Here is a 21,863-nt window from a genome sequence, read left to right as displayed (position 1 = left end):
TAGTCTCCCTAGCATCCAGGACATCTACATGGAACAATGTCTGAAAAAGGTGGATCCATCATTAAAGACCACAATTACCCAGGATATTCTCCCATCAGAGAGGAGGTACAGGAGCCTGAAGGTGCACACTCAGTGATTCAGGAAAATCTTCTTTCTCTCTGTCATCAAATTTCTGAATGAACAATGAACCAATGATCACTACCTCACTATTCTTTTTTTCTCTTTTTGCACTACTTATTTAATATAACTTAAAAATATATGTACTTACTATAATTTATGGGTTTTTTAAATTATGTGTTGCATTGTACTGCTGCTGCATAACAACAGATTTTTTGACTATGCTGGTGATAGTAAACCTGATTCTGATTCTGAGCATTTTGGCTGTCACAACATGTATGACCACTCTTTGAAAATTCTGTCCATCACAAGTGACTCGTACAACTCTGCACATCCAAGGGCCAAAACCAAATTCAAGGTTATGGAACTGAACCTGAATTGTACAAGTGAGACTATTTCACTCAATTGTTCTGTTACAATTGACGTCACTCACAGATTTAAAACAGCCAAGTGTTTCAGTGCCAAAACAAATGTCGCCTATCAGCAATCTGCAGTTTCAACATTTTTGCTTAGGGGACCAAATGCCATGTTTCCAAGTTTATCAATGATGTGAAACTATAAAACAGAAAAGCAGAGTATTATTTAAATCTTGGGAGACCGAGAAATGTTGATACTCAAAGAGAACTTGATATCACTGAAAACCAATGTATAGATAAAGTTAGCATTTATAAAGTTAAATGGTTTGTTGTCCTTTATTATGAAAAGATTTGATGACAGGAGTAAAGATATTTTAATGGGCCAATGTGAGACATGAGACATACAGTTTTGGCCTTCTTGGATAGAAAAGTGTATATGTTACTTTGGGAGGGAGTGGAAGAGAGATTCACAAGACTGCTTCCTGGAATATGACTGTATGAAGAGATTCTGAGGGCACTCATACTGCCTTATTCTAAGATTGCGACTATTCATTCTAGATTCTTCTGCTAGGTAAAAATGCTGCCCACATCCTAATGACTAATGACTTTGTAAGTTTGCCTCACCTTTTTCAAAACTCTCTGGAAGAAAGTATGGTGATTTTATTGAAACTTAAGAAACTCTTTGAGGACCATGACAAGGTAAATGTGAGTGATCTGCTTTCCTGGATGAGGAGTGTAGAAGCTGGAGTTTGGAAACTCGGAATAAGAGTTTGATCATTTAAGAATAAAGGGAGGATGGATGGTGCATCTTTGGAATTCCTTTCTCCCAAGAGTTTCTGAGGCTCTGTCATTGAGTTTATTTAACTGAGATCAAAAGATTTCTGGCTGTTAAGAGAATGGAGAGATCTGTGATTTATATAGGAAAGTGGCGGAGAAATAGAAGACTGTCTATGATCTTGAAGAATTGGTGGAGCAAGTTCAAAAGATCGTAAGACCTGCTGCTGCTCCTAATTATAATGTCCTTACTCCATAAGAAATAGAAATTTAAATGTCAGGTTGAAAGGAAGACTCCATTATTTGGTGATCCTCTCAGAATATGAAATAATGCACATTGGTAAGCAGTAATGGCAGCAAATGCTGGCTTTCTGAACAAAGGGTTTTTTGTAACCAACAGCGTATGGGCATACAAATTGAAAATGCCAGATGGTTTGATAATTCAAGATGCTCATTCTAATGGGTTCAGCCATATACATTTGACAGTGAAGTACCGCAGACATTAGGGTAAATTGAAAACTCTGTGCAATGTATTGAACAGCAATGACATTTACCTTCTGTTGCAGCAAACAATGAAAACAGACCAACTTAATTAGGGTTGCTTTGGTTGAGACGGCTTGAGCAAGTTTAACAATGTTTACCGCAATAGAGCTTCAAAACCGTACATCCACATGTTGTTGGTAATCTGTGGTGATATATTTAAGGACAGCTTCATTTTCCTAACAGGATATAATGCCGACATTTGTATCAGACCGAATGCTGAATCAGTTCTGTTGCAGATCATGGCTAGTTCCATGTGCTGTATGTCAGACTGAGAAGGAACTATGTAGACAGTAACAAAACAGAGTGCATATAAAAGCTGAACAAAGTGGACCACAACAATATTTATGGAGGGGAATAAACAGTTGGCAGCTTAGGGCAGAAGCTAAAATCTTCTCCTAAACTGCCTATCACCTCACTTTGGTTACCCACCTCTTATATTTCAAGGTCCACTGTTCTCTGCCGTTAGATTCCTTCTTTAGCTCTTTACCTCTTCCACCAATCCTTTCCCATCTTCTTACATCATCCCCCCCCCACCACCCACCCATCTTCCCCCCTTACCCCAGTCTCCCATACCTGCTTGTACACCTCCTTACTCCCTCCTCCCCCTACACCCACCATCTTATCTTGGCTTCTGCCTCCTTCCTTTCCAGTCCTGATGAAGGGTCTCAGCCTACTATGTCTACTGGATGCTGCTTGACCTCCAGCACTTTGTATATTTTGCTCAAGGTTTCCAGCATCTGCAGGATCTCTTGTGTCCACATCAATATTTGTTGTTTGCAATGCAGAAAAATGACATGATTGTATGGTGGTTGGGGAGTTGCACTAAAACAAGCTGTAAACAGGAATATCTATTGCTCATTTTGTTAGACTTTCATTAGGTTAATGACACGTTGATAAAAGTAGTCAGTTGCATCTGACTATCAACATATTTCAAAGTGTTACGAACCCCGTAACTGGGTCACTTACCAGCAAAGATAGAGAGGTCCGTTGAAGTCTGATGATACTATTTTTAACAGTATTTATTAGTAAAAATACACAAAAATAATATCAATGCAAATATACAGATAATATACATCGTCAATACTAAATCTAAAAGTGCGGGTGTAATAATAATCAATAAGAAATAAGCTCTATCCTTGTCTAGGGGATAATGTATTGTCCGATGGAAATATAAAGTTCACTCAGTTCATGCAGGCTGCAGCCGTTGGGGACCACTGTGTTGCAATGGTTGGAGAGAGAGAGAGATTTGGAGAAAAACTTGCCGGCTTTCCTTTTATGATTTCGATCCGTCAGGAGTCTGGTTGTCGTGGCCTTTCACTTGTGGCCTCTCCATTAGCTAAGCCGTTCTTCTGTGATGAGCCCGCCACCCAGGCAAGGGAGGACGCACACAAGCCCCCACCAGCTTTCGCTATAAAACGCTATCGCGGGATTTCTGGAGTTTCTCCTGGTGCGTCTGAAGGGGTTGTTCCCCAGACCCTCTTTTATCCTTACTCACGGGGTCTCAGATGTCAGTCAGGTTGGGATGATGCAATCCCTCAACTAGACCACTCTGGTTGTGTCCTGAGGGTTTTCAATGAATAGTACAGTACTCAATACACAATTCCGTCTCCAAGAGACAATGGCCGTTATCAGTGGATCTGTTCCGTTCCGCTGAGGCCAGGACACATTCCAAACCTTGTGTATTCTGCGTGTCGCTCTCTCATTTCCTGGGTCCCAGACCCGAATTAATAGCGATCTTGCGATTCTCAAAAAGGAGGGGGCGACTTTGTACCCTTCTGCCCCTCAGAGTTGCTTCACATTCATAACAAAAGGCTCTACTGATTCCTAAAAAGCCTAAAATTTCCTAGCTTCAATGCATAAAATTCTTTAAGGACTTGCTTGTGTAATCAAGAAGATCTGTTGAATGCCAGAAACACAGAAGTAGGAAATCTTCTGATTTTGCAGAAAATATTAAAATATATGATGCTTAGCAGAAGCAAAGCAAATGCTTGGCTTTACAATGAGAAGGTGTACTTTTGTAGCAGGTTGATGCCAAGGTCCTGCAGTCAGTGAAGGAAAAGATTCGGGGGCCATCATGAATGAGCAACAACATGAAGATGTAGCAGATGTCATCTCATTCCCAGGAATGCTGCACCATTTCTGGTAGTTCCTCCAGATTGAGCAAAATGCTCAGACCATTCCATCATGTTGAAATACAATGCAAAATCAGTGTCAATCAAGGAACAGCAAAATGCTGAATATGTGAAAAAGATTGTAAGATGAAGTTGGTCATGTATATAGGAAACTATGCATGATATTAACATAATAAAAGATGGATAAGAGAAATCCATCATTTTTGTCTCTTCCCCCTCCACACACAGACACAGTGAGCACAATAATTTACATATTGATAAAGAAAAGCTTTGAATAGTGTTCAAAATCCAGGTAGTTCTATCAAGTGTGCAGGCACAGAACTAAAACTATTCTATATTTGACAAAATAACCCATGGAATAAAGGACAGGGATTTATCAAGGTGTGGTCAGATTGAAATTACAGACTATTTGGGGTCAAGTTCATACATAATACACATGAATAATTCAGAATGAAGACACTGTTTATTGCTCCTATTATGGTCATGGCTCAAACCATAGCTGAGCAAGTGCAATTTCTGCTGTTACTTTAAGAACAAACCATCAAAAATTCCTTTGCAATTATGACCTTTGTCTTTTCAGAGACTTACACGAGTGGTAGATTCCTGGTCACTCAGCTTGAATTACAATAAAGCACAGGGTGGTAATGTACCACTACTGATCATACCTCAGCAGCCTTGAGCTCTATGAATGTATCCCTTACCTGAATAACTTCTTTCTAACAGTGCTCTCTGATTTTGATTGCAAGCTGTATGAAGTGTAATGGTTTCAAGCATATTCTTTACTCTTTGTTTCATCCAGCTTCAAAGGACAAGGCAAAGGGATCAGTCAGAATTGTTAAAGAAGCGACTGCTGTAGGGCTGTTTGAAACTCTTTGGGATAGATCCCTTGGTAAACAGCAGAATAGTTCTGCGCACCACTGCTCCTTCAGAACCAGTGAATGAGAAAAGGCTGAGAACCTTTGAGCTTTTTAAAACCAAATTTGGCCTCTGGAACCGAACAGAAACTGTTCAAGAGAGAAAAAAAATCTTGGTTTGAAGCAAAGCAAGCACATTCATGTTCCCAGCTACCAAGATATTTCATTGACATTTCTGACAAAATCCAACAGGAACACTTATGAAATGATCTCCGCTAGTGGTAAATTCATTGTGGATGTTGAGCCACACAGTCATAAAATTGTATATGATGAATTGAACCTAGTGCAGACTTCAGAAAGTGAAATACTTTTCTGAGAAAAAGGATCCTTATGTAGTAACAGATTCACTGTGTATCCATACATGTGTTTATACGATGATCCTGAAATGGTATAATATTTATAGAGTATGCCTGCTTTACAGGAAGATTACAGAAAGTTAGGGACATTCAGTTGAGTGCTTAAAAGACTCAGCAGTAAATAGTTTAAATGTTCAGTGGAGTAAATAAACCACTACCACTTTGGATTTATGCTCAGCCTGAGTGCACTCATGGAATCATTTCTGTATGTTGCATTGCCAGCAAAGCTATTATGCTTCTGTGTAAGTGCCGACATTTCATTGAGAAGGGGAGAATAATCGAGAACTTCGGAGAGAAATTAAGCGTGGTATAGAATTTATATCTTTGCCTATTTAGGCTGTTTCCCAGGACTTGCTTCTGCTCATTTTCTAAGTTGATTGATGGGAACAGTGTCCCTGCAGATTCCATCATGGGTGGGGTAGGAGATGTTGGATGGAGCAAGGTGCTAGAAAGTTTGAGGTGGTGTGCTCCTTCTGTCAGGCTTCTGTGTGATTCAATGAATGGACTCAAGGTTTCTGATGCTCTTTAGAATGTCTCTTCTCTATTTTGAATGGTCTTTGGGCTAGGAAGTCACATGAGTTGCTGGGGATGCTACTTTGTTTTTTAAAGGAGATTTTGGGAAAATCCTTAAGTTTTTTTTCCCTCCCTGTAAACATCAGGCATGTTCTTGTCTCCCAGAGCAGGATAAAAGTACTGGTCTTGGGACCCTGATGTCAGTGCGGTCTGTGTTACAGAGCAAGTGGAGTATCATTAGGGAATGTTGGATCTTGGAGAGGATTTTAACCTGCATTTCCTCCTCATGCCAGTGGATATGGAAGACTTTGCAGAGATAACGTTGATAGTTTCCTGTACTTTCAGCTGCCTGCTATATGCCTCAGAAGCATATAGAAGAGCAGTGAACTCTTGCTGCCTGGCCACAATGAGCTCTGTGGCAAGTTTAAGATATTGATCTTCATTCTTTTCCTCAGGCAGGCAATAATCTGTGTAGTGAACTGTGGGTACTGGTGAGCATTAAAAATCAAACTCCAATTTTATTGAGACTTGGGAGAAGGTCCTATTTCCCTGCATCTCACTGTGGAGTTTTATTGTTAGAAGATGGTTTATACACCAGGTGCAGGAAAGTAGCAAACATTTGGTTTGTGAATGTTAAGAGTTATGACCATTCATGTGTGTGGTTTAGCAAAGGAGTCAGCAGTGACTTGGAACTTAGCCCGAGAAGGTACATACATAAGAACATATTGTATATAGTGCAGCTCACTGTCTGAAATTGCTTTGACATTGGTTCAGGAGCAAATGCAATACTGTTTAAACAGTTGTTTTATTGATTACCTCCACTCAGCAGGATATAGAAGGAGTGAAGTGTAGGTTCACTATGTTGGTTCCCAAAATGGCAGGACTGTCATATGTTGAAAGATTGGAGCGACTGGGCTTGTATACACTGGAATTTAGAAGGATGAAAGGGGATCTGATTGAAACATATTAGATTATTAAGTGATTGGACACGCTAGAGGCAGAAAACATGTTCCCGATGTTGGGGAGTCCAGAACCAGAGGCCACAGTTTAAGACTAAGGGGTAGGCCATTTAGAACGGAGTTCAGGAAAAACTTTTTCACCCAGAGAGTTCTGAATCTATGGAATGCTGTGCCCCAGAAGGCAGTGGAGGCCAATTCTCTGGATGCTTTCAAGAAAGAGTTAGATAGAGCTTGTAAAGATAGCGGAGTCAAGGGATATGGGGAGAAGGCAGGAACGGGGTACTGATTGTGGATGATCAGCCATGATCACATTGAATGGCAGTGCTGGCATGAAGGTCATGCATGAAGGTTGTAATGCTCACCTACTCCTGCACCTATTGTCTATATTTGTTAGAGATGAGGTGCAGTATTGTTGCAATAACCAATGAGCTATTACTTGACCTCAGTTTGCACTGGGACTGGATCTATTATGGACGCATTGGTTAAGATCACAGGCTTACCAGTCTTCATGCAGCAGATGTACAATGCAGATAAGGCCTTGTGGGCAGTCAAGTCTGAGAAAGAGCTTTACGGTGCTTCTCAATTGACTCTTAAAGGGTTCGGTGAAGTCAAAATAGACTTTTTATATCACTGTTCCTTGCATTTTTCTTGAAATTGTCATGTAGTAAAGAATGAGTTCATTCTGCACACAGATGGGCAGGATCCACTCTGTGATTAGGGATTGGTCACAGTTACGGCACCTCTTATGTCCTCTTCGTTCCACACGAAGAGATGTGGTTGTGTATTTCTAACTGAAGTTCCTCTCCAGTGGGTTTTCTAGCTTCTGCAGCATCCCAAGTCCTTGTTATTCCAATCAGTGCAGAGTTCTTTCAGAGTTGGTTAATTATTGAAATGGATAGTTTGCTGTGAGGTTGTATCAACACAACACATTTACAATGTACAGTACCTGTGAAGAAGATGTGCTGTTTGCAGATATAGGTAGATTTGCCATGCATTTCTACCTTTAAACAACATTTCAAGGTGCTTTAAAAATAATTTTAGGTGCAATAAATGTGATTTTAAAAATTGTTTTATGCTGTTGGCAAAGAGAGGGTGGTTGTGGTCAGCTCATAAAATGGTTCCCACACATCCACAGTTTCAATAATTTGCAACCATTGCAATAAAAAGGCTAGTTGTGAATTGGCTGGACAATTTTTCCATAGGCTGATGGGAAGTAATAATTGAATCATGCACATAATTTAGTATGTTTATTAGATCATTCAGCCCCGATACAGGGTCTCAACCTGAATTGTCAACTATCCCTTTGCATGGACAGATGCTACCTGACCCACTGAGATCCTCCAGCAGTTTTTTTTGTGTTTAATATGTAACGTTCCTAACTTAAGAGACAAATATTTAATAGCACAGAATGTTCTGCTAATGCATTTTAAGATACTATGTGCTTTTTGTTCTGCAATTTTCCACACAAAGTTGTTTACTCCGAATGATCCATTGAATTTCTATCTTATCTAATTTTAGCAAAGTTATTTAATTTTACCTCTTCAGTGAACTTGTTGACCCAAGTAAGCTATTTTCAAAGCTTCTAAAACAAATTCTATAGAATGTGAATGAGCTTGAAAGTGTTCAGCAGTTTAGAAAGTGGCAAAAAGACCATAAATTGCAGATATCCAGTGGATCAAGCAGAATCAGTGAAGAGTTAAACAGTTAATGTTTCAGGTTGATGGAAAATCTAATGAGAAGTAAGTGAGCTGAAACTTTAATTCTGTCTCTCTCTGCAAGATACTGCCTGACCTCCTGGTTATTTACAGCATTTTCTGTTTTACAGCATCAGCTGTATTTTACATTTGGAATCACTTGCAGATTAAAAAAAATGAAATTTAACAATAAAATTTAACAGTATTTGCTGATTGTACTTTTTCAAAATGTGTTGAAATAGCATGATTTATTACCAGGTGTCCAATGACTGAATGTTAAATTTTGCAGCAGGTCCCAGGTGTTAATAGCCAAGCCAAAAAAAATCTTACTTAGCTTTCACATGGTCTAGGAGTAGGACTTTCACCACCAATTTAAAAGGTTCAATCTCCATTCTTAGACTTAGCTGAAGTGAAAAACTACCAAAGCTGCAGGCTCCCTGCTTAATAGTACAACAGATCTCAAAATACTATTTAAAAAAAGCCAGAGTAGAAGTTCTTTCAGGTTTACAAGCAAGAATTATTTCTTAACTGACAACTACACAAATAATCTAGTCTTTTTTCTTACTTTAATTTGTGGGATTTAGTGCATAAATTGGATGGAGCATGATAACTGCTCGAAGACATTTCAGGTATTTTTGGGAATAGTTATGAAGTCATGAAAGGTGCTAAAATTATAATAAAGAACCTTGATTATTTATAAATTTATTTTTAATTTTGGTAATCATTGTTGGGATGACAAAGCGCTTCGGCATAAATGAAGTATCATCAAATAATTATGCCTTCAGAATCTCTGTCAAAATACAAGTCAAGTAACATTGTTCCATACAATTGCTTTGTTCTTTGCTTGCCAAATCTTTTTAGTTAGTGTCAGCAATGTCCTGAATACTTGATGCCAGGAATAAGCCTAGGATATGGAAATGGGATTTTCAGCTTCCCACAGCATGCAAAATATACTGCTTTATCTGTAGGTATTGAGCAGCATGAGAAGGGTATTTGAATGGTTCAAACAATACTGTTAAAATCAAAAGTAGTATTCCTTTATATATGTTCTCTACAAACCAATGGGTGCTATATTTTCTTCATTTTACAAATAAGGAATAAAAACTGAAGTTGTTTGAACTTTTCACAATGCTGAATGCTCATCAAAATCTAAGTTCATCTTTACTCTTCATCAACTGAATGTGACACTTTAAATGTAGGGAAAAATGCAGAAAATATATTCCACTTTTGCAATAATAAAGGTTTTATCTTTCTTCCCATCCATCTTCTTCCTTTCTTTCTTACCTATTTTCCTTTTTTGTCGCATATTCTTACAGGCACTATTCAAGTAGGTGAACAAAAATGTGGGGTGTCACATTGCTGTGAACAGGCGATTTTTCTTGTATTCAGGTATATTATTCTGACATTCAAGCCTCCAGATAATTTTTCTTTCCCTATGGTCAACATAGTTTTTAATGGAAACATTTTATTAACACCAGACTACAAAATTCACAAATGAATACTTCTGTAGTGCCTCACATGGCAGGAGTTCGTATGAGGAATTTGAGTGCAAGCATACTTAACTGAAGAAGATGTGCACTGATCTACATACCCTACGTCTGAAAGTTATGATACAGACTTTTCATTTTAATGCATAAACACACTACTGATTAAATAATTAGACATTGTTTGCTTAAAGTGCTGCATGCAGGATTATTGATGGCAGTTAATTGAAATAAAACGTTCTTAAATTCTTTGGAAATAAATCTAACCCACTTTTCAAAAAAACTTCATCCATCACTTTCTGTTCAGTTAAAGATTACAGTGTATAATTAAGTGAACGGAAAGTTATTACTAATCTATCTAGGGAAAAATGAGATGCATTTAAAACCTGATGCCAAGTACCTCTTAAATATAAATAATTTAATTGGGCTTCTTTTGGGTGAAGCGCAGATGGTAGAAAAGGTTAAATGCTATTGTACATAAAAATACAATGCTGTCCAATTTTTAAGTCAATTTTATGTTAAAATGACTAATATCCAATGTGTAACTATATATGTAATGTTTTATTAAATCCATGGTAAGTAGGAATGAACTTTCTTCTTTGGGAGAAGAAAATATTTGCCTGGAAACTTGACCATGTAGCACCATTTTTGTCATTGCTATGTAACTGAAAGTGTGCTTACATGGAGTAAAATACAACATCAAACATTTCCTGGTCAATTCCCATGTAGAAGTGTAACTAGGCACTTTGTGACATGAGTCACATTTACACATCTAATGTACAGAGGAAGCACATCAAGAAACATCACATATACTTCATTTGGAACATTGAGTAGGAAATTAGACCAGGTTTTTCCAAGGTTGTTAGCTCCTAGAACATCAAATATTCAGTAATAACGCACCATTCTCCCAACTTAAGCAAGGAGCTCCAATCTGAATCCTTGATTTGGCCTCATATAGTCCCTTGTTAGATGCCCCTCTCTATCACAGGCTTAATCCTTTCTTGGGTACAAACCTACCCTCAGCTGTTTCTGGGCCTGATATTCCTACCCAACCCTTGAACTTCAGACTTTGATCCTCTGATGCCTGAAACCAACACTCACCAACTTCTCATTGGCGCTGATTAACCATCCAGTCGGGTTAGACGTCGGTAATGATTAGCTTCCTTTCCCACCAGGGTACATCATTGGTCCTGTCGGGTGCACTTTCCTCAGCAGTGTACAAAGCAGAATCTAATGCCGAGATATGAGTTTCACACACAACTGAAGTTTGCAATAGAAGATGCCTGACAAACACAGTTGCTGGCATGATGTCCCACGATGACCTTGTGGTGCACCTTTAATTGTACACTACTGTTTCCAGGCTGTTTCTCTTAAACAATGGTGTACTTCTCTACCTATATCTGATCATTTGTTGGGAATGTAATTTTTTGCCAACACAATATTGCTTTTTGCATGCTTGGTTTTATATTGCAGCCGTCAGACTCCAAATCCTTATACTTGTCACTTCAGAGATTAATTTCCACATTCTTGCTCTTACTGGTCTCCTGCCCTGTTTCCTCCACATACTCCAGGTAATATCGGAATCTGTAGCCTGTTTTAGCTGGCTGAAAGGAGGAGCACACTGCCTCCTCCGACACCTCTCTGACACGGGCAGCAGTACGATCCACACCAAGTCCAACTCCTTCAGTTTCTCCGCTGGTGAGCAACTTGCCAATGGGGTAGACCTGTTGTTCTTCAAGTTCTTAATGTCCAGCAGATTCTTACGATTGTAAAAAATACATTAAAAAAGACAATGACACCTTTGGTTGGCCCCGTGGAAGCCACTGTGATTGAATGTGCCACTGTAATACTGGAATATCTCTGAACGTAACAGTCTCCCCATAATCTTTCCAACAGAAACCTCGTCTCTTTGCTACTTCCTCCCTGAATTCTTTTTCATATTTTCTTCAGCTCACTTTTATCTGTTCGCAGTGCTTGGAGGTTTTTTTCATCTGTAGTTTATATTTACAGTATGTTTATAAATCAGTCGTGTTGAACCAGTGTAGACAACTTCACTCATCTCAATACTGAACTGATTCCACAATCTATGGACTCACTTTCAATGACACTGCAACTCATGTTCTCATTAATATTTATTTATTATTTGTACAGTTTGTCTTTTGCACATTGATTTTCTGTGTAGTTTTTCCACTGATTCTGTTGTATTTCTTTGTTCTACTGTGAATGATTACAAGAAAATAAATCTCAGGGTAGTATATGGTGACATATACGTACTTCGATAATAAATTGATAGTGAACTTATTTTTGTGGTTGATTAGCTGGTACGTTTATTAGCTCTTGTTGGTTTACTTTAATGGTTTCATTTCCTTTTGTTCTTTCACAGGCAAAAAGTTGTGCAAGGTACACTGACTCATCCATTTGCCCTGACGTTGTTTGGAGAAACCTTGTACTGGACAGATTGGCAAACCCGCTCAATTCATGCATGCAACAAGAGAACTGGAGAAAACAAACGCGAGATACTCGTCAGTATTTACTCTCCCATGGATATCCAAGTCTTCAGTCAAGATAGGCAGCCACACAGTAAGTCTGGGATTAGTGGGTAAATTACGTAAACAATGACCCAAGTATTAAATATCAAAATGCTTTAAGATGATTTTGTAAAGACAATTTTTATGATTTAATGAGCAAAATTGTTGATATATTCTACACAGTAATTCTCAGTGCAATTTTGTTTTGAAAATAAAATGCATTCTGGGCATTAGATGTAATTAGGTGCATTTATGTTTAAAGCTGATCCAAACAAATTTGTGAAGATAAGATTGGTGAAAACCTGTCAAAAGCACAATTATGATTTTAAAATCAATAAATGCTATTACTACTGTATTCTGTCTCTGTGCATGTGACTTTTACCAGTGGATGATTGCATTGTTTGGTATTCGAGCTTTGCGGTGTTTGTAATCACACATTTTAAATTAAAGAGAGATTGGGGCAGAAGTGTGTGTGGTTGCCATTACTAAGGAGAAAGTGCTTCAATGAGTCAACTGAATCAGGAGCACTACATCTCATGGTTCTGAAAGAAGTAGCTGTAGAGATTGTGGAGGCATTAGTAGTGATTTTTCAAGAATCAGGAATGTTCCCAGAGCACTGGAGACTCATTTTGAGAGGACTGGAATATAAAAGCAAGAATGTAAGCCTGTAAGGTGCTGGTCAGATCACATTTCAAAGTTCAAGTAAATTTATTATCAAGGTATATATTTGTTTCCATATACAGCCCTGAGATTCATTTTCTTGCAGACATTTACAGGCAAAAAGAAATACACCAGAATTTTATGAAAAATTATACATAAACTGACAAGCATTCAATATGCAAAAGAAGACAAACTGTCAAATAAAAGTAACACTGAGAAATGAATTGTAAAGAGCCTTGGAATTGAGTCTATAGGTTGTAGGATCAGTTCACAGTAGTGACAAATGAAGTTATCCACCTGGTTCAGGAGCTTGATGATTGTAAGTTAATGACCGTTCCTGAGTCTGATGGGGTGGAACCTAAGGCTTCTGAACTGCCTGCCATGAAGAGGGTATAGCCTGGATGGTGGGGGCCCTTGATGATGGACACTGCTTTATTGTGGAAGATCTCCATGTAAATGTATTCACTGGTGGGGAGAGCTTTGCCTGTGATGGACTGGGCTGTAACCACCACTTCCTATAGCCTTTTCCATTTCTGGGGATTGGTGTTTCCGTACCAGGCTGTGATGCATCCGGTTAGGACACTTTCCGCCCTACATCTATAGAGTTTGCCACAGTTTTTGGTGACGTGCCAAATCTATGCATACCTCTCAGAAAGTAGAGCTGCTGTCGTGCCTTCTTTGTGATGACTCTTATGTGCTGAACCAGGACTGATCCTCTGATATGATAATACCAAGGAATTGAAAGCCACTGACTCTCTTCACCTCCATTTCCCTAATGAGGACTGGCTCATGGACATCCAGTTATTTTCTTCTGTAGTTAATAATCAACTCTTTGATCTTGCTGAGTGAGAGGTTGTGTTGTGCCACCACTCAACCATATTTTCAATCTCCCTCCTGTATGCCGATTCATCACCACCTTTGATTTGGCCAACAATAGTGGTGTCAGCAGCAAACTTAAATATAGCATTGGAGTTTTACTTAACAGCACAATCGTAATTTTAGACGGGGGAGGGTTAGGTACACAGCTCTGCGGTGCATCTGTGCTGGTGGTGAGTGTGGAGGAGATGTTGCTGGCATTCCGTCTTAACCTGTGATCATCAGTGAAGAAATTGAGGAGTTGCACAGAAATGTACCAATACCCAGGTTTTGCGGCTTAGTGATGAGTTTTGAGGGGTGACTGTGTTGAATGTTGAGCTGTAGTTAGTGAAGAACATCCTGACACACACACACACATACATATGTATATCTTCATTGTCCTGATGTTCCAGAGCTGGGTAAAGAGCCAATGAAATGGCATCTGAAGTTCATTTGTTGTGATGGTTGGCAAACTGGAGGATATCAATCCTCACCCAGGAGTTGATGTGCTTCATGACTAACCTGTTGAAGCACTTCAGCACGGTGGATGTAAGTGCTACTGGATGATAGCCATTGATGCAGGTCACCATGTCTTCTTGTATGATTGATGTCTGCTCAAAACAGTTGGTACCTCTAACTGCTGAAGCAAGAGGGTGAAGAGTATTGCAAGCAGTTTTGGGCACAATATCTTAGGAATGATGTGTCAGTGTTGGAGAGAGTCCAGAGGAGATATGTAAATCTTACCCTGGGGAATGAAAGGGTAATGTATGCATAGCTTTTGACGGCTCTGGTCCTGTACTCACTGGAGTTTGAAAGGATGACCAGGGATCTCATTGAAACCTGCCATATATGGAAAGGCCTGGACAGAGTGGACATGGAGAGGGTGTTTCCAGCAGTGGCAGAGCCTAGGACCAGACAGTACAGCCTCAGAATAAAAGGATGACCCTTTGGAACAGAGATGAGGAGCAATTTCTTCAGTCTAAACAGTGGTGAATCTGTGAAATTCATTGCCACAGATGGCTGTGGAGGCCAAGTCATTGGGTGTATTTAAAGTGGTGGTCGATAAGTTTTTGATTAGTAAAGATGACAATGGTTACAGGGAGAAGGCAGGAGAATAAGTTAAGAGGAAAAAATAAATCAGCCATGATTGAATGGCAGAGCAGATTTGATGGGCTGAATGGCCTAATTCTGCTCCTATGTCTTATGGTCTTATGTGACATTTACAAACTTCTAATGTAGATTCATAACAGCTTTGCTGTCTTACGCCAAAAATTGCCTTGCATACACTTGGCAGTGAAGTAGATGAACTGAAATTGTATTGCTCTCCATAAATGTACAAACAAAATTTAAGCCCATGTTACATTATTAAAATGCAAATATTATTCATATTAACACCACTGGGCTGGATCCCACTGGTATTCACTGCGCCATCAAGCTAATGAATGATAAATGATGTGCCACTCTTGCTATGCTCAGTCGGTGAACTCCTGGGTCCTTCTTGCTGATATTTATTCAGGTCCTGAAAATGCTTTTCTTGGCACAGTCTCTGATAAAGGGAAAAACAGGTTCTTCTAAAAATTATTTTGTTTCCATTTAATATATTGTAAATTCATATTTAAATCAATTATTGCTTTTAACAGATATTCCTCTAAATGTCAGCCATGCTCCCAGTTTTACTGACTGTGGAAGCCTGTCTGGCATTTGGGGACCAAAGCCACAGCATTAGATCACCTATGGCCCAGCTATTTGTCAGAAAGCCATTGACAGAGACCCTCACTTCTATTCTGGTTAATAGTTGGCATGCAGGGCCCCAGTTGTTGATTCTAGTCAGTACCTCTTGTCCAATACAATTGAGTACTTCTATTTCTGCTATTTTTTTTCAAGCAGTACTTGACATCTATAGAACTCCCTATTCTAATTCCAAGGGATTGTAACCAAAACAATGTCATTTCTAGTTATTTTCATTTCCAGAGCTCCTAATCCCTTGAATACTTAAACAGAGAGCAGATGCACAAGTGAGTTGATGTCCTTCATCGTTGCTTCTCTGTCTGTTAGAAATAAGCAACCATACGCGACAGTCAGCTGCAGCAGAAAGACTCCCATATCGTAATATCAACTGTGCTACCTCTGGTGACCCAGAGACCTGTATTGATTGGCAGTTCCTCCTTATAACACTAAATGCAAAATGCCACTGACAGCAAGTTTAAGTGCATTCTTGAATATGGTTTAGAGGTTTTGCTGGCGTAGTTGTTTGTGTGCTTCTTGAATTTTTATTTCTGCCTCCTGGCATGAATAGCCTTAACAAATTACAGATGCACAATGTAGACGTACTGTCGAAGCATGGTGCTCTTAAGGCTGAGAGCATCCCATAGGGAATTTAATTTAGCCGGGTTTATTCCTCAGGCAGAGGAACGGTGTAGGTTTTAAGAATGCTAAAAGTACTTTAATATTACCTTCTTTATACTCTATAGTCTGAGCACTTAGTGCAACACTGACTATGAAATGTCAGGTTTCACTTAATATCATAGAGCCTAAAGTTAATTGGGTTAAATGTCAGCATGTCCTGACTCAGAGGTAGCTTAGTGAGGCTCTGCATGCCAGCACTCTGCAGAACATCTTGTATATTTATTCTGTCACTGTAGTTGTTTCCTGTGTAAGTGCACAGTGAGGGGTTGTTATAGAGTTAGAAATCATGGAGGTTAGGTCTTGGTAGCAACGGTTATCTTATAATCTTGCTGCCTGCACTTTAATGGATCATTCTCCTTCATGGATCAAAATGAGGAACTTATTTATAGTCTTGTCAACAAAAGTGGAGGTGAATAAGAAAAAGAGTGAGGTTTGTGAATTATAAGTCTTGTTGAGCATAGTAAAACCATAACAGATCTCAAAGTAGGTTTAATTTATCACAGTGAAGTGATAAAGTGAATTAGGAATTTTTAAAGTTACAGTATACCTCTCCCCCACTAACAGAAAACATGTATTCTATTTTTGAACCAGGTTAAAAGCTTATTTGAAATGACTGCACTTAATTTCCCATGAAGCAGAAATGAGCATTGGAAGAACCTTGGCAGCACATTGGCTTCTTGGAGTAGAACAGGTGAAGGCTTAGAAGCCTTTAGAAAATTTAGCCTTGTGGCCAAGCTACGGGGTGGTTGAACTTTATTAGTATACCTTTTGTAACTCATTACACTAGAACTGTGTCCGTCTTGACTGCATTGCTGTTTCTTTAGTTCATTCAGTAATATGCATTTACAGGAATAACTGCGTAAAAGATAACACCAAGTAAATGAGTACTAGCACAAATTAATAAGTGCGATACTTCATTTGCAAAATCTTAAAAGAGAAGTTCTGGGGAGTATAAATTATTTACTTGATGGCTTTCTCTGTCACTGATCTAGTACAAAAGAATTCTTACAAAATTCATTATCAAATAAGGCGTATTAAAGATTTTGTTTTCTTTGAACATTGTTAACTAGGAATGCGTTTTTTTATAGTCTGTTGAACACCAGTCAACTTCCTAGCAGAAGGTAAATGTCAACATGTCTAGTGTATCTTTCAGCATGGTAGAATTGCTTTTGAGCTCATTCATCAATATGCTGAAAGCTGGCTTGTTGATTTAAGAATGACTCAGAGAAAAGGTGTGGGTCAAATTAACTTTAATCAGTTGCCTAGAGTGTGTTGGCATGCTTCTCAGAGATCAGTTCTGTTAACCTGAACACCCGTAATGATAGAAGAAGCATAATATGACCAGTTCACAGAAGCACCAATGTTTGGAATCACAATGGACTGTCAGACACATAAATGACCAGAAGACTTGCATTTCAAGATGTGCTTTGCTTTGCATACTTTTCCAGCATTTCTTTCAGCTTGTAAACATCTTCCCTTGTTAGTACGTGCCAGTAACAATGAAGGCACACAGTTAAACAATGTTTACAGGAATCAGCTTATATTTTTGAGGGGCATCATTGCTAAATTCTTTCCTCTATAATGATTTTCTTTATTTCTCTCCTCCAAGACAGAAATGTTGCCTAATTTTTAAGATAAATTGTTCAAACTTCAGCAGAATGTATTTTTGAGAAAGCAATAGGTTATTTCAATGTTCTATTAAGAGCAATTATGAAATTAGTAATATCTGAAATAACTTCCCAGTTATACTGTTTTACTGGACAGTCTCAGATGGAATACAATAACGAACAGGTAAGGTATGACATGACATAGCACAGATGGATTAATCAATCAGTGCCTGTGTTTCATTCAATTCCTAAATAGCTCGCCTGCTGTTTAAGAAGGCTCTTCAGCAACGTTGGCACTCCTTAATGCATGTAGCTTTACTTTGGTAGTGATCCTGTCGCAAGTGTGAAATCAGACCATAATATATTAAGTAATTATTATGCATCACCAGGCAGAATGTATCTTGGGGCCACAATTTAGATATCAAAGGCACCCTATAGCAGCGCACTCATAGGCCCCACAACATAACCGAAGTGTAGCCAGTTAATATGGTGCTTTATCTTACATTGTCTTCTTTGATTTTCATGAAATTTTGAGGTGTATCATTTTGATTTGAGCTTTGCAGTTATAAGTTGTGTGTTATCATAACATATCAAGCTGGCCAGTGGTGTTGTGGTATCTGCATCAGACTTCGAAGTGAGTGGTCTCCGGCTGGCTCCTTGCACACTTTCTGCTGGGTTGAGCATTGAGCTGGTAACTTGGCCTAGTTTAAAAAACAGATAAATGCTAAAGAAGTGGCAAGGTTACTGCCTGATGTGCCAGAAGGGGTGGAGAGGATCAACAACGATCATAACATGTATACTCAGCTGCTTCATATAGTTGCTGTGATCTTGGGGTCAATTCACAGGACAGTTGATAAAGACGGGAAAGTTAGTAACTGAACAAAACTTGAAAAAAAATTCTTCTTACATTAAACTGTTGTTTCAAACAAAACTGAACAGCATGAGATCAGCATTGATGTCTTGTGCAAATTTCCTGTTGTTTCATAGCTATTAAATTACAGACTTTGGATTAGTCAAATAATTTTGAACACTAGCTGATGGGCAACTTAAATAATGGTAAAGGCAAACATTAAGGTTCAGGCATGGCATAGGATGTCCCTGACAAGGTCAGCACTTACTACTCAGTCTTGATTGCCTTAAATGGAGTGATGTGCTTGACTCTTCAGAAAATAGTTCAGAGACACAAGCATTGTTATCTGGAAGCACAAGTTTAGACCAGACTGAGTAAGATGGCGTCATTAAGTGGCAACTGTTTGTGTGCAGCTCTGATGGGATCATCAGGTATTCACATTTAGGACTACTGCAGTACACATTCACAACCATGGGTACTTCAGTAAGCAGCATCACTTAAAGATGTTTTAAAAAAATCTATTGATATAAAAAATGAATGAATCTCAAATGACTGGTTTGAGTCATGAGTGTAGTTCCCCTTTTAGAAAGCGAAAGCAGGGTCACCACACTGGTTTGAAACGTAGAGACTTTAGATTTCCACTCCCGACTATTTTGCTGGTGAATGTACAGTCTCTGAAAATGAAATTGAAGACCTCTGAGCAAGATTGCTGTAGCAGAGGGGCATCAGGGATTGCTGTGTATTTTACTTCATAGAAACATGGCTCACGCCACCATTTTGGATGCAGCTTTGCAGCCCAATGGTCTCACCATTCTCCACAAAGACAGGACAAAGGCAGAGCAGGTGGAGTATGCTTTATGATTAACTCATCATGATGTAGATCATGGTTCTGTCTCAGTAGTGCTCACCCAAGCTGGAACATCTAGCCATTAAGTGTCATCCCTTTTATCTTCCGAGGGAGTTTTTCACCATCATCCTGGTAGTGGTGTACATTCCACCTCAGGCCAATATCAGGCATGTTCTGCAGGATCTGAGCAACATAACTAGAAAGCACAAAACTGCCCACCTTGATGCCTTCCCTGTCATTGTCAGAGAATTCAACCAGGCCAGCTTGAAGAAGTCTCTGAACAACCACCACCAGCACATCACCTGTGGAACCAGAGGAGTCACCACACTTGACTACTGTTATAAAACAATCAAGAATGTTTACCATGATATCCCACAGCCACGTTTTGGAAAGAAGTTCATCTGGCTGTTCTTCTACTCCCAGACTATAGGCAGAGACTAAAGACCGCAGCACCGGTGCTGAGGACCGAGAAGGTATGGTCAAGGGACACAGAGGAGTGCTTTCAGGACTGCTTTGAGTCAGTGGACTGGACAATGTTTAGGGTTGAGTGTGTGGCTTTGAGAACATACCGGACATATCCAAATCAAAAGCCGTGGATGAACCAGGATATTCACAGTCTACTGAGGGCTAGATCTGTGGAACTCAAGACCGGTGAACCAGAGCTATACCCAGGTCTGGCCTGTTGGATGTGATCTTAAGAGTGAAGAAACAATTCTGATTGAAGTTAGAGCCGGAACTGGATGCACACTGGCTCTAGCAGAGTTTGCAGGCCACTTCTTCCAGCAAAGCAAAACCTAACATCTTGAATGGGTGAGATGGTTCACTCCCAGATGAGCTCAGTGCTTTTTATGAATACTTTGAAAGGGAGAACAAAGCTACATCTGTACAAATCGCTGCAATATCTGGTAAACCTGTGATCTCTGTCTTGGAGGTAGACATCAGAACATCTTTCAAAAGGGTGAACCCTGGCAAGATATCAAGCCTTGATGGTGTACCTGGTAGGGCTCAAAAAACTTGTGCCACCCGACTGGCAGAGGTGTTCAACCTCCACTACTGCAGTCGGAGGTTTCCACCTGCTTCAGAAGGGTGACAATTATACCGGTGCCCAACAAGAGCAGGGTGAGCTGCCTCAGCAACTATCACACAATGACATTCACATCTATTGTGATGAATTGCTTTGAGAGGTTGATCGTGGCTAGGATCACCTCCTGCCTAAGCAAAGATCTGGACCTGCTGGAATATGTCAATTACCACATAGACAGGATGCAATCTCACTGGGTCTCCAATTGGCCTTGGAATACCTGGACAATAGTAATAATTATGCCATTCTGCTGTTTATTGACTACAGCTCAGCATTCAGCATAATTATACCCTCAGCTCTAATCAAAAAGCTCGATAACCTGGGGCTCCATACCTCCCTCTGCAACTGAACCCTTGACTTCCTCACAGGGAGACCACGGTCTGTGTGGATCAGAAATAGCATCTCCTGCTCACTGACAATCAACACTATGCTCCTTAAGAATGTGTGCCCTGTTCTACTCTCTCTTCGCCCTCGATTGTGTGGCCAGGAACAACTCAAACAGCATCTATAAATTTGCCAACGGTACAACTATTGCTGGCAGAATTTCAGATGGTGATGAGGAGGCATACAGGAATGAGATGGATCAATTGGTTGAGAAGTGTTGCAGTCAAAATCAGGAAGACCAAGGAATTGTTTGTGAACTTCAGTAAGAGTAAGTCGAGGGAAAACACACTTACAAGTTCCTGTGTGTCAGCATCTGTCCCAGGCCCAAAATATTGATACACTTCCAAAGAAGCGGCTATATTTCATTCGGAGTTTTTGGAGAATCGGTATGTCACGCGAACTTCTACAGATGTACAAAGGAGAGTATTTTAAATGGTTGCATCACTGACTGGTATGGAGAGTCTAATGCACAAAATTGGAAAAAGTTCCATGAATTTATAAACTCAGCCAGCAACATCAGGGGCACTAGCCTCCCCAGCACTGAGGCCACCTTCAAAAGGCAATGCCACAAAAAGGCACCATCCATAATCAAGAACCTGACATGCCTTCTTTTCGTTGCTACACTCAAGGAGGGGGTAGTATGTCCCCACAGAACTATAAGGTTGTATGTATCCATAGGTCTCAAAATTGCCAGTAACTATTTGCTGCTGGTTTTTGACTGTGTTTGGATAATAGACACCCCAGAAAGAATCAGGATCAGGTTTAGTATCTCTGGCATAAGTCATGAAATTTGTTGTTTTTCA

At 39.5% G+C, this 21,863-nt stretch overlaps 1 protein-coding gene across 2 annotated transcripts in view; it reads left to right on the top strand.

Moving 5' to 3' along the window:
* Nucleotides 1-21,863, top strand: part of LOC132397298 (low-density lipoprotein receptor-related protein 5-like) — a 235,999-nt gene that overhangs the window by 100,952 nt on the left and 113,184 nt on the right. For both annotated transcript variants that reach the window (XM_059975886.1, XM_059975885.1), the window contains exon 4: nt 12,226-12,422. In XM_059975886.1, the coding sequence (XP_059831869.1) occupies nt 12,226-12,422 (197 nt within the window). The remainder of the gene's footprint in view (nt 1-12,225; nt 12,423-21,863) is intronic.

This window comes from Hypanus sabinus, chromosome 7 (genome assembly GCF_030144855.1).
Source record: "Hypanus sabinus isolate sHypSab1 chromosome 7, sHypSab1.hap1, whole genome shotgun sequence".
NCBI lineage: Eukaryota > Metazoa > Chordata > Chondrichthyes > Myliobatiformes > Dasyatidae > Hypanus > Hypanus sabinus.
Note: the sequence above shows the minus strand (reverse complement) of the source record. Positions and strands in the feature narration are given on the sequence as shown.